Source organism: Neomonachus schauinslandi, chromosome Y (genome assembly GCF_002201575.2).
Source record: "Neomonachus schauinslandi chromosome Y, ASM220157v2, whole genome shotgun sequence".
Taxonomy (NCBI): domain Eukaryota; kingdom Metazoa; phylum Chordata; class Mammalia; order Carnivora; family Phocidae; genus Neomonachus; species Neomonachus schauinslandi.
The window spans coordinates 2,762,744-2,773,627 of NC_058420.1; the positions used below are offsets into that span (position 1 = coordinate 2,762,744).

Here is a 10,884-nt window from a genome sequence, read left to right on the forward strand (position 1 = left end):
GAGCACCCAGGAGAATGCACAAGGAGAACACTTCACCAAAGCCAGTGGCTAGAAAAATGAGAAAGGCTGATTTCCATATTTTTTTAAATGAGTGAAGCTCAAAGCCTGCAGATTTAAAATAGAATCCTGATTGGGCACCTGGGTGGCTCAGTCATTAAGTGTCTGCCTTCGGCTCAGGTTATGATCCCAGGGTCCTGGGATTGAGTCCCTTATGGTGCTCCCTGCTCTGCGGGAAGTCTGTTTTTCTCTTTCCCTCTCACCCTGCGTGTGTTCCCTCTCTCCATTAAAAAAATAATAATAAAATAAATAAATAATAAATATAAATAAATAAATAAGAGAACCCTGGGGTGCTGCACTGTTCCTAGAGAGAAGGAAGGCAAACAACCGTGGGACACACAGTATAGAAACAGGGATCTGAAGAATGCCTGTGGCACACACACCAGAGCCTATATGCTCTCTTGGAGTGCATCACTGATAACAGTGTTCACAGAATCACGTCTATGAGGACAAAACAGCTGGGTGGCACCATTTCCCTCCTCACCCCTAAGAATAAACACACAGCCACCAGTAAGAGGCAGCACAGTGCCTGCACAGGTTGTGTAACCTGCTTACACCAAACCCCGTTTCCCTGGTGGGACTGCTGTTCTCTGTTAAGATTCCCTCAGTCCCAGTGCAGTAGACCCCTCTCCCAGAAGACCAGCACAAGCCCCTGCCCATGTTATGTTCCTAAAATCTGGGGAGTGAAAGGTCACCAGGCTTGACTGGGAAACAGCCCAGGGGCACCATGTGATGTTCCCACACAGAAGACAAGCAACAACCCAAAGTGGACAGTGCGGAACCAGCAATCTGAAAAACATCCAGTACACACAGTGGTGGTGGATTACTCACTCTTCTAGAAGCACTTCTCTGAGAGGCAGCATCCACAGAGACACCTCTCTGGGGACAAAGGAGCTGGCCTGCACCATTTCCCTCACCTAGCCCTCAGCATAAACACAGACTCACCTACAAGAGGTAGCACAGCTCCCAAACTGGTTGCCTAACTTGTTTACACCAACTCACACACCAAGGACTCTGATGGCTCTGATCTAGTTAGTCAAATCGGCCCACTTTGCCTCAGTTCCAGTGAAGTGGGCCCCTTCCCAAGAAGACCAGCACAAACCTCTGCCCACACCATGTCTCCCAACCAGAGACATCTGCAGGGCCTCAGTTCTAGTGGAGGTGGTATGAGGTCTCATTTCACAAGGAAACCAAAGCACACCTAGTTACAACTCACCACGTTCTGGTCAGGGACCAAATACTGCCCACTGAAAGCAAGGAGAGCCTCTGCAGACAACTGGTCTGAAGGACAGAGCAGCCAAAACACAACAGCAGACTGCATACAGCACACAGCAGAGATGCTCCCTGAAGTGGACACTATTTGACGTCTTCTTCATAAAGCCATTGTTCTCAGGAGCAGGAAATACAACAGCACATTTAAGACAGAGAAGGCACAGACTTAGACAAAAATGCCAAGATTGAGAAATTCATCCCAAATGAAAAAACAAGATACGACCATTATCAGATATGTAAGTAAAGCAAATATACCTGACCTGCTAAGTGTAGAATTTAAAAGAACAATCACTGGTCTATACGTCTGTATTTGTGCCAGTACCATGCTATCTTGGTGATCATGGCTTTGTAATATACATTGAAATCAGGCAATGTGAGGCCCCCAGCTTTGTTTTTCTTTTTCAACATTTCCTTGGCGATTTGGGGTCTTTTCTGATTCCATACAAATATAGACCAGTGGAACAGAATAGAGAGCCCAGATATTGACCCTCAGCTCTATGGTCAAATAATCTTTGACAAAGCAGGAAAAAATATGCAATGGAAGAAAGACAATCTCTTCAATAAATGGTGCTGGGAAAATGGGACGGCCACATGCAGAACAATGAAACTCAACCATTCTCTAACACCATACAGAAAGATGAACTCAAAATGGGTGGAAGACCTCAATGTGAGACAGGAATCCATCAAAACCCTAGAGGAGAACATAGGCAGCAACCTCTTTGACATCAGCCACAGAAACTTCTTTCAAGATACATCTCCAAAGGTAGTGAAACTAAAGCAAAATGAACTTCTGGGACTTTATCAAGATAAAAAGCTTCCGCACAGCAAAGAAAACACTCAACAAAACAAAGAGGTAACTCCCAGAATGGGAGCAGATATTTGCAAATGACACTACAGATAAAGGGCTGGTATCCAAGATCTAGAAAGAACTCAAACTTAACACCCAAAAAACAAATAATCAAGTCAAAAAATGGGCAGAAGACATGAACAAACACTTCTCTGAGGAAGACATACAAATGGCTAACAGAAACATGATTCGTTCAACATCACTACCATCAGGAAAATTCAAATGAAAACCACATTGAGATATCACCTTACACCAAAAAGAAAAAAAAAAAAAGAGAAAGAAAGAAAAAGAAAGAAAGAAAAAAAAATCGACAAGGAAAGAAACAACAAATTTTGGAGAGGCTGTGGAGAAAGCGGAACCCTCTTACACTGTTGGTGGGAATGCAAATTGGTACAGCCACTTTGGAAAACAATGTGGAGGTGCCTCAAAAAATTAAAAATAGAGTTACCCTAGGAACCAGCAATTGCACTCCTGGGTTTTTACCCCAAAGACACAGATGTAGTGAAAAGAAGGGCCATATGCACCCCAATGTTCATAGCAGCAATGTCCGCAATAGCCAAACTGTGGAAAGAGCCGAGATGCCCTTCAACAGATGAATGGATAAAGAAGATGTGGTCCATATATACAATGGAATATTACTCAGCCTTCAGAAAGGATGGATACCAACATTTACATCAACATGGATGGGACTGGAGAAAGTTGGCTAAGTGAAATAAGTCAAGCAGAGAAAATCAATTATATGGTTTCACTTACTTGTGGAACATATGTGGAACATATGTGGAACATAAGGAATAGCATGGAGGAGAGTAAGAGAAGGACGGGAAAAACGAAGGGGGGAAATCGGAGGGAGAGATGAACAATGAGAGACTATGGACTCTGAGAAACAAACAGGGTTTTCGCGGGGAGGAAGGTGGGGGGATGGGTTAGTCAAGTAATGGGTATTAAGGAGGGAATGTACTGCATGGAGCACTGGGTGTTATAGGAAAACAATGAATAATGGATCACTACATCAAAAACTAATGATGTGAGGTGGAGGAGCAAGATGGCGGAAGAGTGGGAAACCTAAATTTCATCTGGTCCCAGGAATTCAGCTAGACAGGGAACAAACCATTCTGAACACCTATGAACTGAACAGGTGATTGAAAAAAAGAGTAGCAGCAACTCTCTGAACAGAAAAGCGACCATTTTCTGGAAGGTAGGCCATGCGGAGAAGTGAATCTGAGGCGATATTTGGGAGGACAGACAGTGGGGGAGGGGGCCTCCGTCAGCCAGCTACCGGCAAGTGATAGAGCAGCGGAGCACAAAATTGGAACTTTTAAAAGTCTGCTCCTCTGAAGGACGTCGCTTCAGTGGCTAAGTGGGGGGCGGAACCCTCGTGGGACAGTGTGGTCTCAGGAGCCTCGGGGTCACAGAAAGACCAGGAGTGCCTGAGTGTGGCAGAGCTCCCAGGTATCGGAGCAGGGAAGCCAGCTGCAGAGGTGGAGCCCAGGCACAGGCTCTCAGCTCGGGGTTGCCATAAACCATGATCCGGGCACAGTAGGGCCACTGCTCCTGCAGCAGGGACCCAACAAGCGGCAGATCCAGGGAGACTCCTCTTCCTCCTCCAGGAGAAGCAGCGCAGGAGTGCACCACAGGGATCTGCTGGGTTTGGACTCCACACGGGGTCAGGTGCCAGAGATAGAAACGCGTGGTCACAGGCCGGGTGAGCACGGAGTGCAGCCGGAGACTGGGGAGAAGGGAGTGACTGACTGCTTTTCTCTGGGGGCTCACTGAGGAGTGGGGCCCCAAGTTCTCAACTCCTCCGGGGTGGAGATTGGGAGGCCGCCATTTTCACTCTCAGCCTCAAAAGCTGTACCAAAGGCTTGCAGGGAACAAAAGCTCCTGAGAACAAACCCAGCAGATTACTTAGTCCGGCCTCCCGCAAAGACATTTGGGAACCATGGCAATAGGCCCGTCCCCCAGAAGATCAGCAAGAACAGCCAGGCAAGATCAAGTTTACTGATCAATGAGAACCACAAAGTGCCAGCGCTAGTGGAATACTGCACACAGAATCCATGGCTTTTTTAACCATGATTCTTTAGTCTTTCCGAGTTAATTTTTATAAACTCTTTTCTTTTTCTGACTTTGTTTTTGAATTTTTCTTTTTCCCTTTTTCAACCAACATCTTACGAATCCCTTTTAAAAATCTTTTTTATTTTTTCATTATTAGAGTCATACTCTACCCCTTCATAGTAGTTAACCCTGTTTTTGGATACATACATACATACATATACACATATGTTGAAAAAAACATATATAACATATATATATATATATATATATATATATATATATATGTTGTTCTCTCTTTGTAATTTTGGGATACATTTCTTCTAACAGAACAAAATATACCCTAAATCTCTAGTGTATGGCTTTGTTCTAGTCTCCTGCCTGATCACATACTTCTTTTTAATTTCTCTTCTTTTTTTTTCAACCAGCTTCTTATCAATTCCTCTTATAAAATCTTTTATAATTTTCATCTTTACGATCATATTCCATCCCTTCAAAGTATTTACCCTTATTTTTGTACATATATAAGCTTTTATTTCTTTAAAATTTTGGGAGGCAGTTTCTTCTAACAGACCAAAATACACCCAAAATCTAGTGTGTGGCACTGATCTATTCACCAGCCTGATCATATTTGATCATATTTTTTTCTTTATATTTTTCTTTTCTTTTTTCTTTTTTTCCCTTTCTTTTCCCCTGGTTTCAGGTCTCTTCTTATTTGTTTAGTGTATATTTTCCTGGTGTTGTTGATACCCTGTTAGCATTTTGATCTCTCATTCATCTATTCTCCTCTGAACAAAATGATAAGATGGAAAAAATCACTTCAAAAAAAAGAACAAGAGCCAGTACCAATGCCAGGGATCTAATCAATACGGACATTAGTAAGATGTCAGAACTGAGTTCACAGTGATGATTTTAAAGATACTAGCTGGGCTTGAAAAAAGCATGGAAGACATTAGAGAAACCCTTTCTGGAGAAATAAAAGAACTAAAATCTAACCAAGTTGAAATCAAAAAGGCTATTAATGAGATGCAATAAAAAACAGAGGCTCTATCAGCTAGGATAAAGGAGGCAGAAAAGAGAATTAGTGATATAGAAGACCAAATGATGGAAAATAAAGAAGCTGAGAAAAAGAGACAGAAACAACTACTGGATCACAAGGGCAGAATTCGAGAGATAAGTGAAACCATAAGATGAAACAATGTTAGAATACTTGGGTTCCCAGAAGAAGAAGAAAGAGAGACAGGGGCAGAAGGTATATTGGAGCAAATTATAGTAGAGAACTTCCCTAATTTGGGGAAGGAAACAGGCATCAAAACTGGCATGATATATTCAGAGCACTAAACAAGAAAAATATGCAGCCAAGAATACTATATCCAGCTAAGCTGTCATTGAAAATAGAAGGAGAGATAAAAAGCTTCCAGGACAAACAAAAACTAAAAGAATATGCAAACACCAAACCAGCCCTACAAGAAATACTGAAAGAGGTCCTCTGAGCAAAGAGAGAGCCTAAAACTAACATAGACCAGAAAGGTACACAGACAATATACAGTAACAGTCAACTTCCAGGCAATACAATGGCACTAAATTCATATCTTTCAACAGTTACCTGAATGTAAATGGGCTAAATGCCCCAATCAAAAGACACAGGGTATTAGACTGGATAAAAAAACAAGATCCATCGATATGCTGTCTGCAAGAGACCCATTTGAGATCCAAAGAAACCTCCAGATTGAAAGTGAGGGGTGGGGGGACAGACCATTTACCATGCTAATTGACATGAAGAGAAAGCTGGGGTGGCAATCCTTATAACAGACAAATAAGGTTTTAAAGCAAAGACTATAATAAGAGATGAGAAAGGACACTATATCATACTTAAACGGTCTATCCAACAAGAAGATCTAACAACTGTAAATATCTATGCCCCTAACATGAGAGGAGCCAACAAGCTAATTAATAACAAAATCAAAGAAACACATTGACAACAATACAATAATAATAAGGGACTTTAACACTATTGGACAGTATTATCTAAGAAATGCACAGATCATCCAAGCAAAAGATCAACAAGGAAATAAAGACTTTAAATGACACACTGGACCAAATGGACTTCACAGATGTATTCACAACACTACATACCAAAGCAATAGGATACACATTCTTCTCTAGTGCCCAGGGAACATTCTCCAGAATAGATCACATCCTGGTCACAAATCAGGTCTCAACTGGTACCAAAAGATTGGGATCACTCCGTGCATATTTTCAGACCACAATGCTTTGAAACTAGAACTCAATCACAAGAGGATAGTCGGAAAGAACTCAAATTCATGGAGGCCAAAGAGCATCCTCCTAAAGAATGAATGGGTCAACCAGGAAATTAAAAGAGAATTTTAAAAATTCATGAAAACAAATGAAAATGAAAATACAGCTGTTCAAAATCTTTGGAATGCAGCAAAGTCATTCCTAAGAGGAAAGTATATAGCAATACAAGCCTTTCTCAAGAAACAAGAGGGGTCGCAAATACACAACCTAAACCTACACGTAAAGGAGCTGGACAAAGAACGGCAAATAAAGCCTAAACCCAGCAGGAGAAGAGAAATAATAAAGATGAGAGCAGATATTAATGAAATAGAAACCATAAGAACAGTAGAACAGATCAACAAAAGTAGGAGCTGCTTCTTTGAAAGAATTAATAGGATTGATAAACCCCTGGCTGGACTTATAAAAAAGAAAAGAGAAAGGACTCAAATAAATAAAATCATGAATGAAAGGGGAGAGATCACGACCAACACGAAAGAAAACAAACAATTATAAGAACATATTATGATATGCCAGCAAATTAGATAATCTGGAAGAAATGGATGCATTCCTAGAGACCTATAAACTACCAAAACTGAACCACAAAGAAATGGAAAACCTGAACAGACCTATACTCACTAAGGAAATTGAAGCAGTCATCAAAAATCTCCCACCAACAAGAACCCAGGGCCAGATGGCTTCCCTGGGGAATTCTACCAAACATTTGAAGAAGAATTAATACCTATTCTTCTGAAACTGTTTCAAAAAATAGAAATGGAAGGAAAACTTCCAACTTGTTTTATGAGGCCACCATTACCTTGATCTCAAAACCAGACAGAGACCCCAACAAGAAGAATTACAGACCAATATCCCTGATGAACATGGATGCAAAAATTCTCACCAAAATACTAGCCAATAGGATCCAAAAGTACATTAAAAGGATTATTCACCACGACCAAGTGGGATTTATCCCTGGGCTGCAAGGTTGGTTCAACATCTGCAAATCAATCTATGTGATGCAATACATTAATAAAAGAAAGAACAAGAACCATATGATCCTCTCAATAGATGCAGAAAAAGCATTTGACAAAGTACAACAACCTTTCTTGATCAAAACTCTTTAGAGTACAGGGATAGAGGGTACATACCTCAATATCATAAAAGACATCTATGAAAAACCCACAGAGAATATCATTCTTAATGGGAAAAGCTGAGAGCTTTCCCCCTAAAGTCAGGAACATGGCAGGATGTCCACTATCACCACTGCTATTCAATATAGTTTTAGAAGTCCTAGCCACAGCAATCAGAAAACAAAAAGAAAAGGTATCCGAATCGGCAAAGAAGAAGTCAAACTCTCACTCTTTGCAGATGATATGATACTTTATGTGGAAAACCCAAAAGACTCCACCCCAAAACTGCTAGAACTCATACAGGAATTCAGTCAAGTGGCAGGATATAAAATCAATGCACGGAAATCAGTGGCATTCCTATACACCAACAACAAGACAGAAGAAAGGGAAATTAAGGAGTCGATCCCATTTACAATTGCACCCAAAACCATAAGATCCCTAGGAATAAATCTAACCAAAGAGGCAAAGAATCTGTACGCAGAAAACTATAAAATACTCATGAAAGAAATTGAGGAAGATACAAAGAAACGGAAAAACGTTCCATGCTCATGGATTGAAAGAAGAAATATTGTAAAGATGTCAATGCTACCTAGAGCAATCTACACATTTAATGGAATCCCTATCAAAATACCATCCACTTTTTTCAAAAAAGTGGAACAAATAATCCTAAAAGTTGTATGGAACCAGAGAAGATCCCGAATAGCCAGAGGAATGTTGAAAAAGAAAAGCAGAGCTGGCAACATCCCAATTCCGGACTTCAAGCTCTATTAGAAAGCTGTAATCATCAAGACAGTATGGTACTGGCATAAAAACAGACACATAGATCAATGGAACAGAATAGAGAGCCCAGAAATGGAACCTCAACTCTATGGTCAACTCATCTTCGACAAAGCAGGAAAGAATGTCCAATGGGAAAAAGACAGTCTCTTCAACAAATGGTGTTGGGAACATTGGACAGCCACATGCAGAAGAATGAAACTGGACCATTTCCTTACACCACACACAAAAATAGACTCAAAATGGTTGAAAGGCCTAAATGTGAGACAGGAGTCCGTCAAAATCCTAAAGGAAAACACAGGCAGCAACCTCTTCAACCTCAGCTGTAGCAACTTCTTCCTAGAAACACTGCCAAAGGCAAGGGAAGCAAGGGCAAAAATGAACTATTGGGACTTCATCAAGATAAAAAGATTTGCACAGCAAGAGAAACAGTCAACAAAACCAAAAGACAACTGACAGAATGGGAGAACATATTTGCAAATGATGTATCATATAAAGGGCTAGTATCCAAAATCTATAAAGCAGTTATTAAACTCAATACCCAAAGAACAAATGATCCAATCAAGAAATGGGCAGAAGACATGAACAGACATTTTTCCAAAGAAGACATCCAAATGGCCAACAGACACATGAAAAAGTGCTCAACATCACTCGGCATCAGGGAAATCCAAATCAAAACCTCAATGAGATACCACCTCACACCAGTCAGAATGGCTAAAATTAACAAGTCAGGAAACGACAGATGTTGGCGGGATACGTAGAAAGGGAAACCTTCCTACACTGTTGGTGGGAATGCAATCTGGTGCAGCCACTCCAGAAAACAGTACGGAGGTTCCTCAAAAAGTTGAAAATAGAGCTACCTTATGACCCAGCAATTGTACTACTGGTATTTACTCCAAAGATATAAATGTAGTGATCTGAAGAGGTACATGCATCCCAATGTTTATAGCAGCAATGTCCACAATAACCAAACTATGGGAAGAGCCAAGATGTCCATCGACAGATGAATGGATAAAGATGTGGTATATATACAATGGAATATTTTGCAGCCATCAAAGGAATGAAATGTTGACATTTGCAACGACATGAATGGAAGTGGAGGGTATTATGCTGAGCAAAATAAGTCAATCAGAGACATGTATCATATGACCTCACTGATATGAGGAATTCTTAATCTCAGGAAACAAACTGAGGGTTGCTGGAGTGGTAGGGGGTAGGAGGGATGGGGTGGCTGGGTGATAGACATTGGGTAAGGTATGTGCTATGGTGAGTGCTGTGAAATGTGCAAGACTGTTGAATCTCAGATCTGTACCTCTGAAACAAAAATGCATTATATGTTAAAAAAATTTAAAAAAGAGAAGATAGCAGGAAGGGAAGAATGAAGGGGAAATAGGAGGGAGACTACGGACTCTGAGAAACAAACTGAGGGTTCTAGAGGGTAGGGGTTGGGGTGATGGGTTAGCCTGGTGATGGGTATTAAACAGGGCATGGTGTTAAGCACTGGTGTTATACGCAAACAATGAATCATGGAACACTATATCAAAAACTAATGATGCAATGTATGTTGATTAACCTAATACAATAATAAAAAAAAAAAGAATGCCATAGGGACTGAGCCAGTCAGGCAGCCCCTGTGCTAAGATCTTTAAATGGATTATTTTTTTCAATCCTCACAACCATCCAAGGAGATGATATTATTATCATCCTTGTATTACCTGTGAAAAAAAGCCAGAGAGATTATATACCCTGTCCAAGGTCACACAGCTATTAAATGGTGGTGTTGGATTTTAAAGCCAGATCAGTCCTACTGGTGACTGCCTTATTAAGCTCATGTGCTCTGCTTGATGATTAAAATTCCTTTTAAAAGTCGACAAATTTAATAATTAGAAAATCAATTTAATTTTTAATTTTTAAAAGACTTTATTTTTTAAAGCAGTTTTAGGTTCACAGCAAAATCGAGTGGAAGGTTCAGTGATCTCCCATATACCTCTCGATTGTGCACAGTCTTGCCCACCATCGATATCCCACACCAGATTGGTACATTTGTTACAACTGACAAACCTACGTGGACACATCATTGTCACCCTATGTCCATAGATTACATTCGGGCTCACTCTTGGTGGTGTACATGCTATGGGTTTGGACAGATGATTTAATGATATGCATCTACCATTATAGTATCTTGCAGGGTATTTTCACTGCCCTGCAAATCCTCTGTGCTCTGCCTCCTCTCCCTCTATACCACATCTGTGTTTTGTTTTGTTTCTTTTTAATAAAAGATTTTTTAAAAAAAGCTAATGATGTATTCTATGGTGACTAACATAACATATTAAAATAAAATTTAAAAAATAATTTAAAAAATAAAGCAACAATCATAAGGATACTCACTGGGCTTCAGAAAAGCATGGGATACATAAGGGAGTCCCTACCCACAGAGATAAAAGTGTTAATAAAAAA

General features: G+C 40.4%; 1 protein-coding gene across 1 annotated transcript in view; it reads right to left on the minus strand.

The window, feature by feature from the left end:
- LOC110581047 (BCL-6 corepressor-like) overlaps window positions 1–10,444 on the minus strand; it is a 77,941-nt gene extending 67,497 nt beyond the window's left edge. Inside the window, exon 1 of the mRNA XM_044912035.1 lies at window positions 10,415–10,444. Within this exon, the coding sequence (XP_044767970.1) occupies window positions 10,415–10,444 (30 nt within the window). The remainder of the gene's footprint in view (window positions 1–10,414) is intronic.
- Window positions 10,445–10,884: the final 440 nt, after the last annotated feature.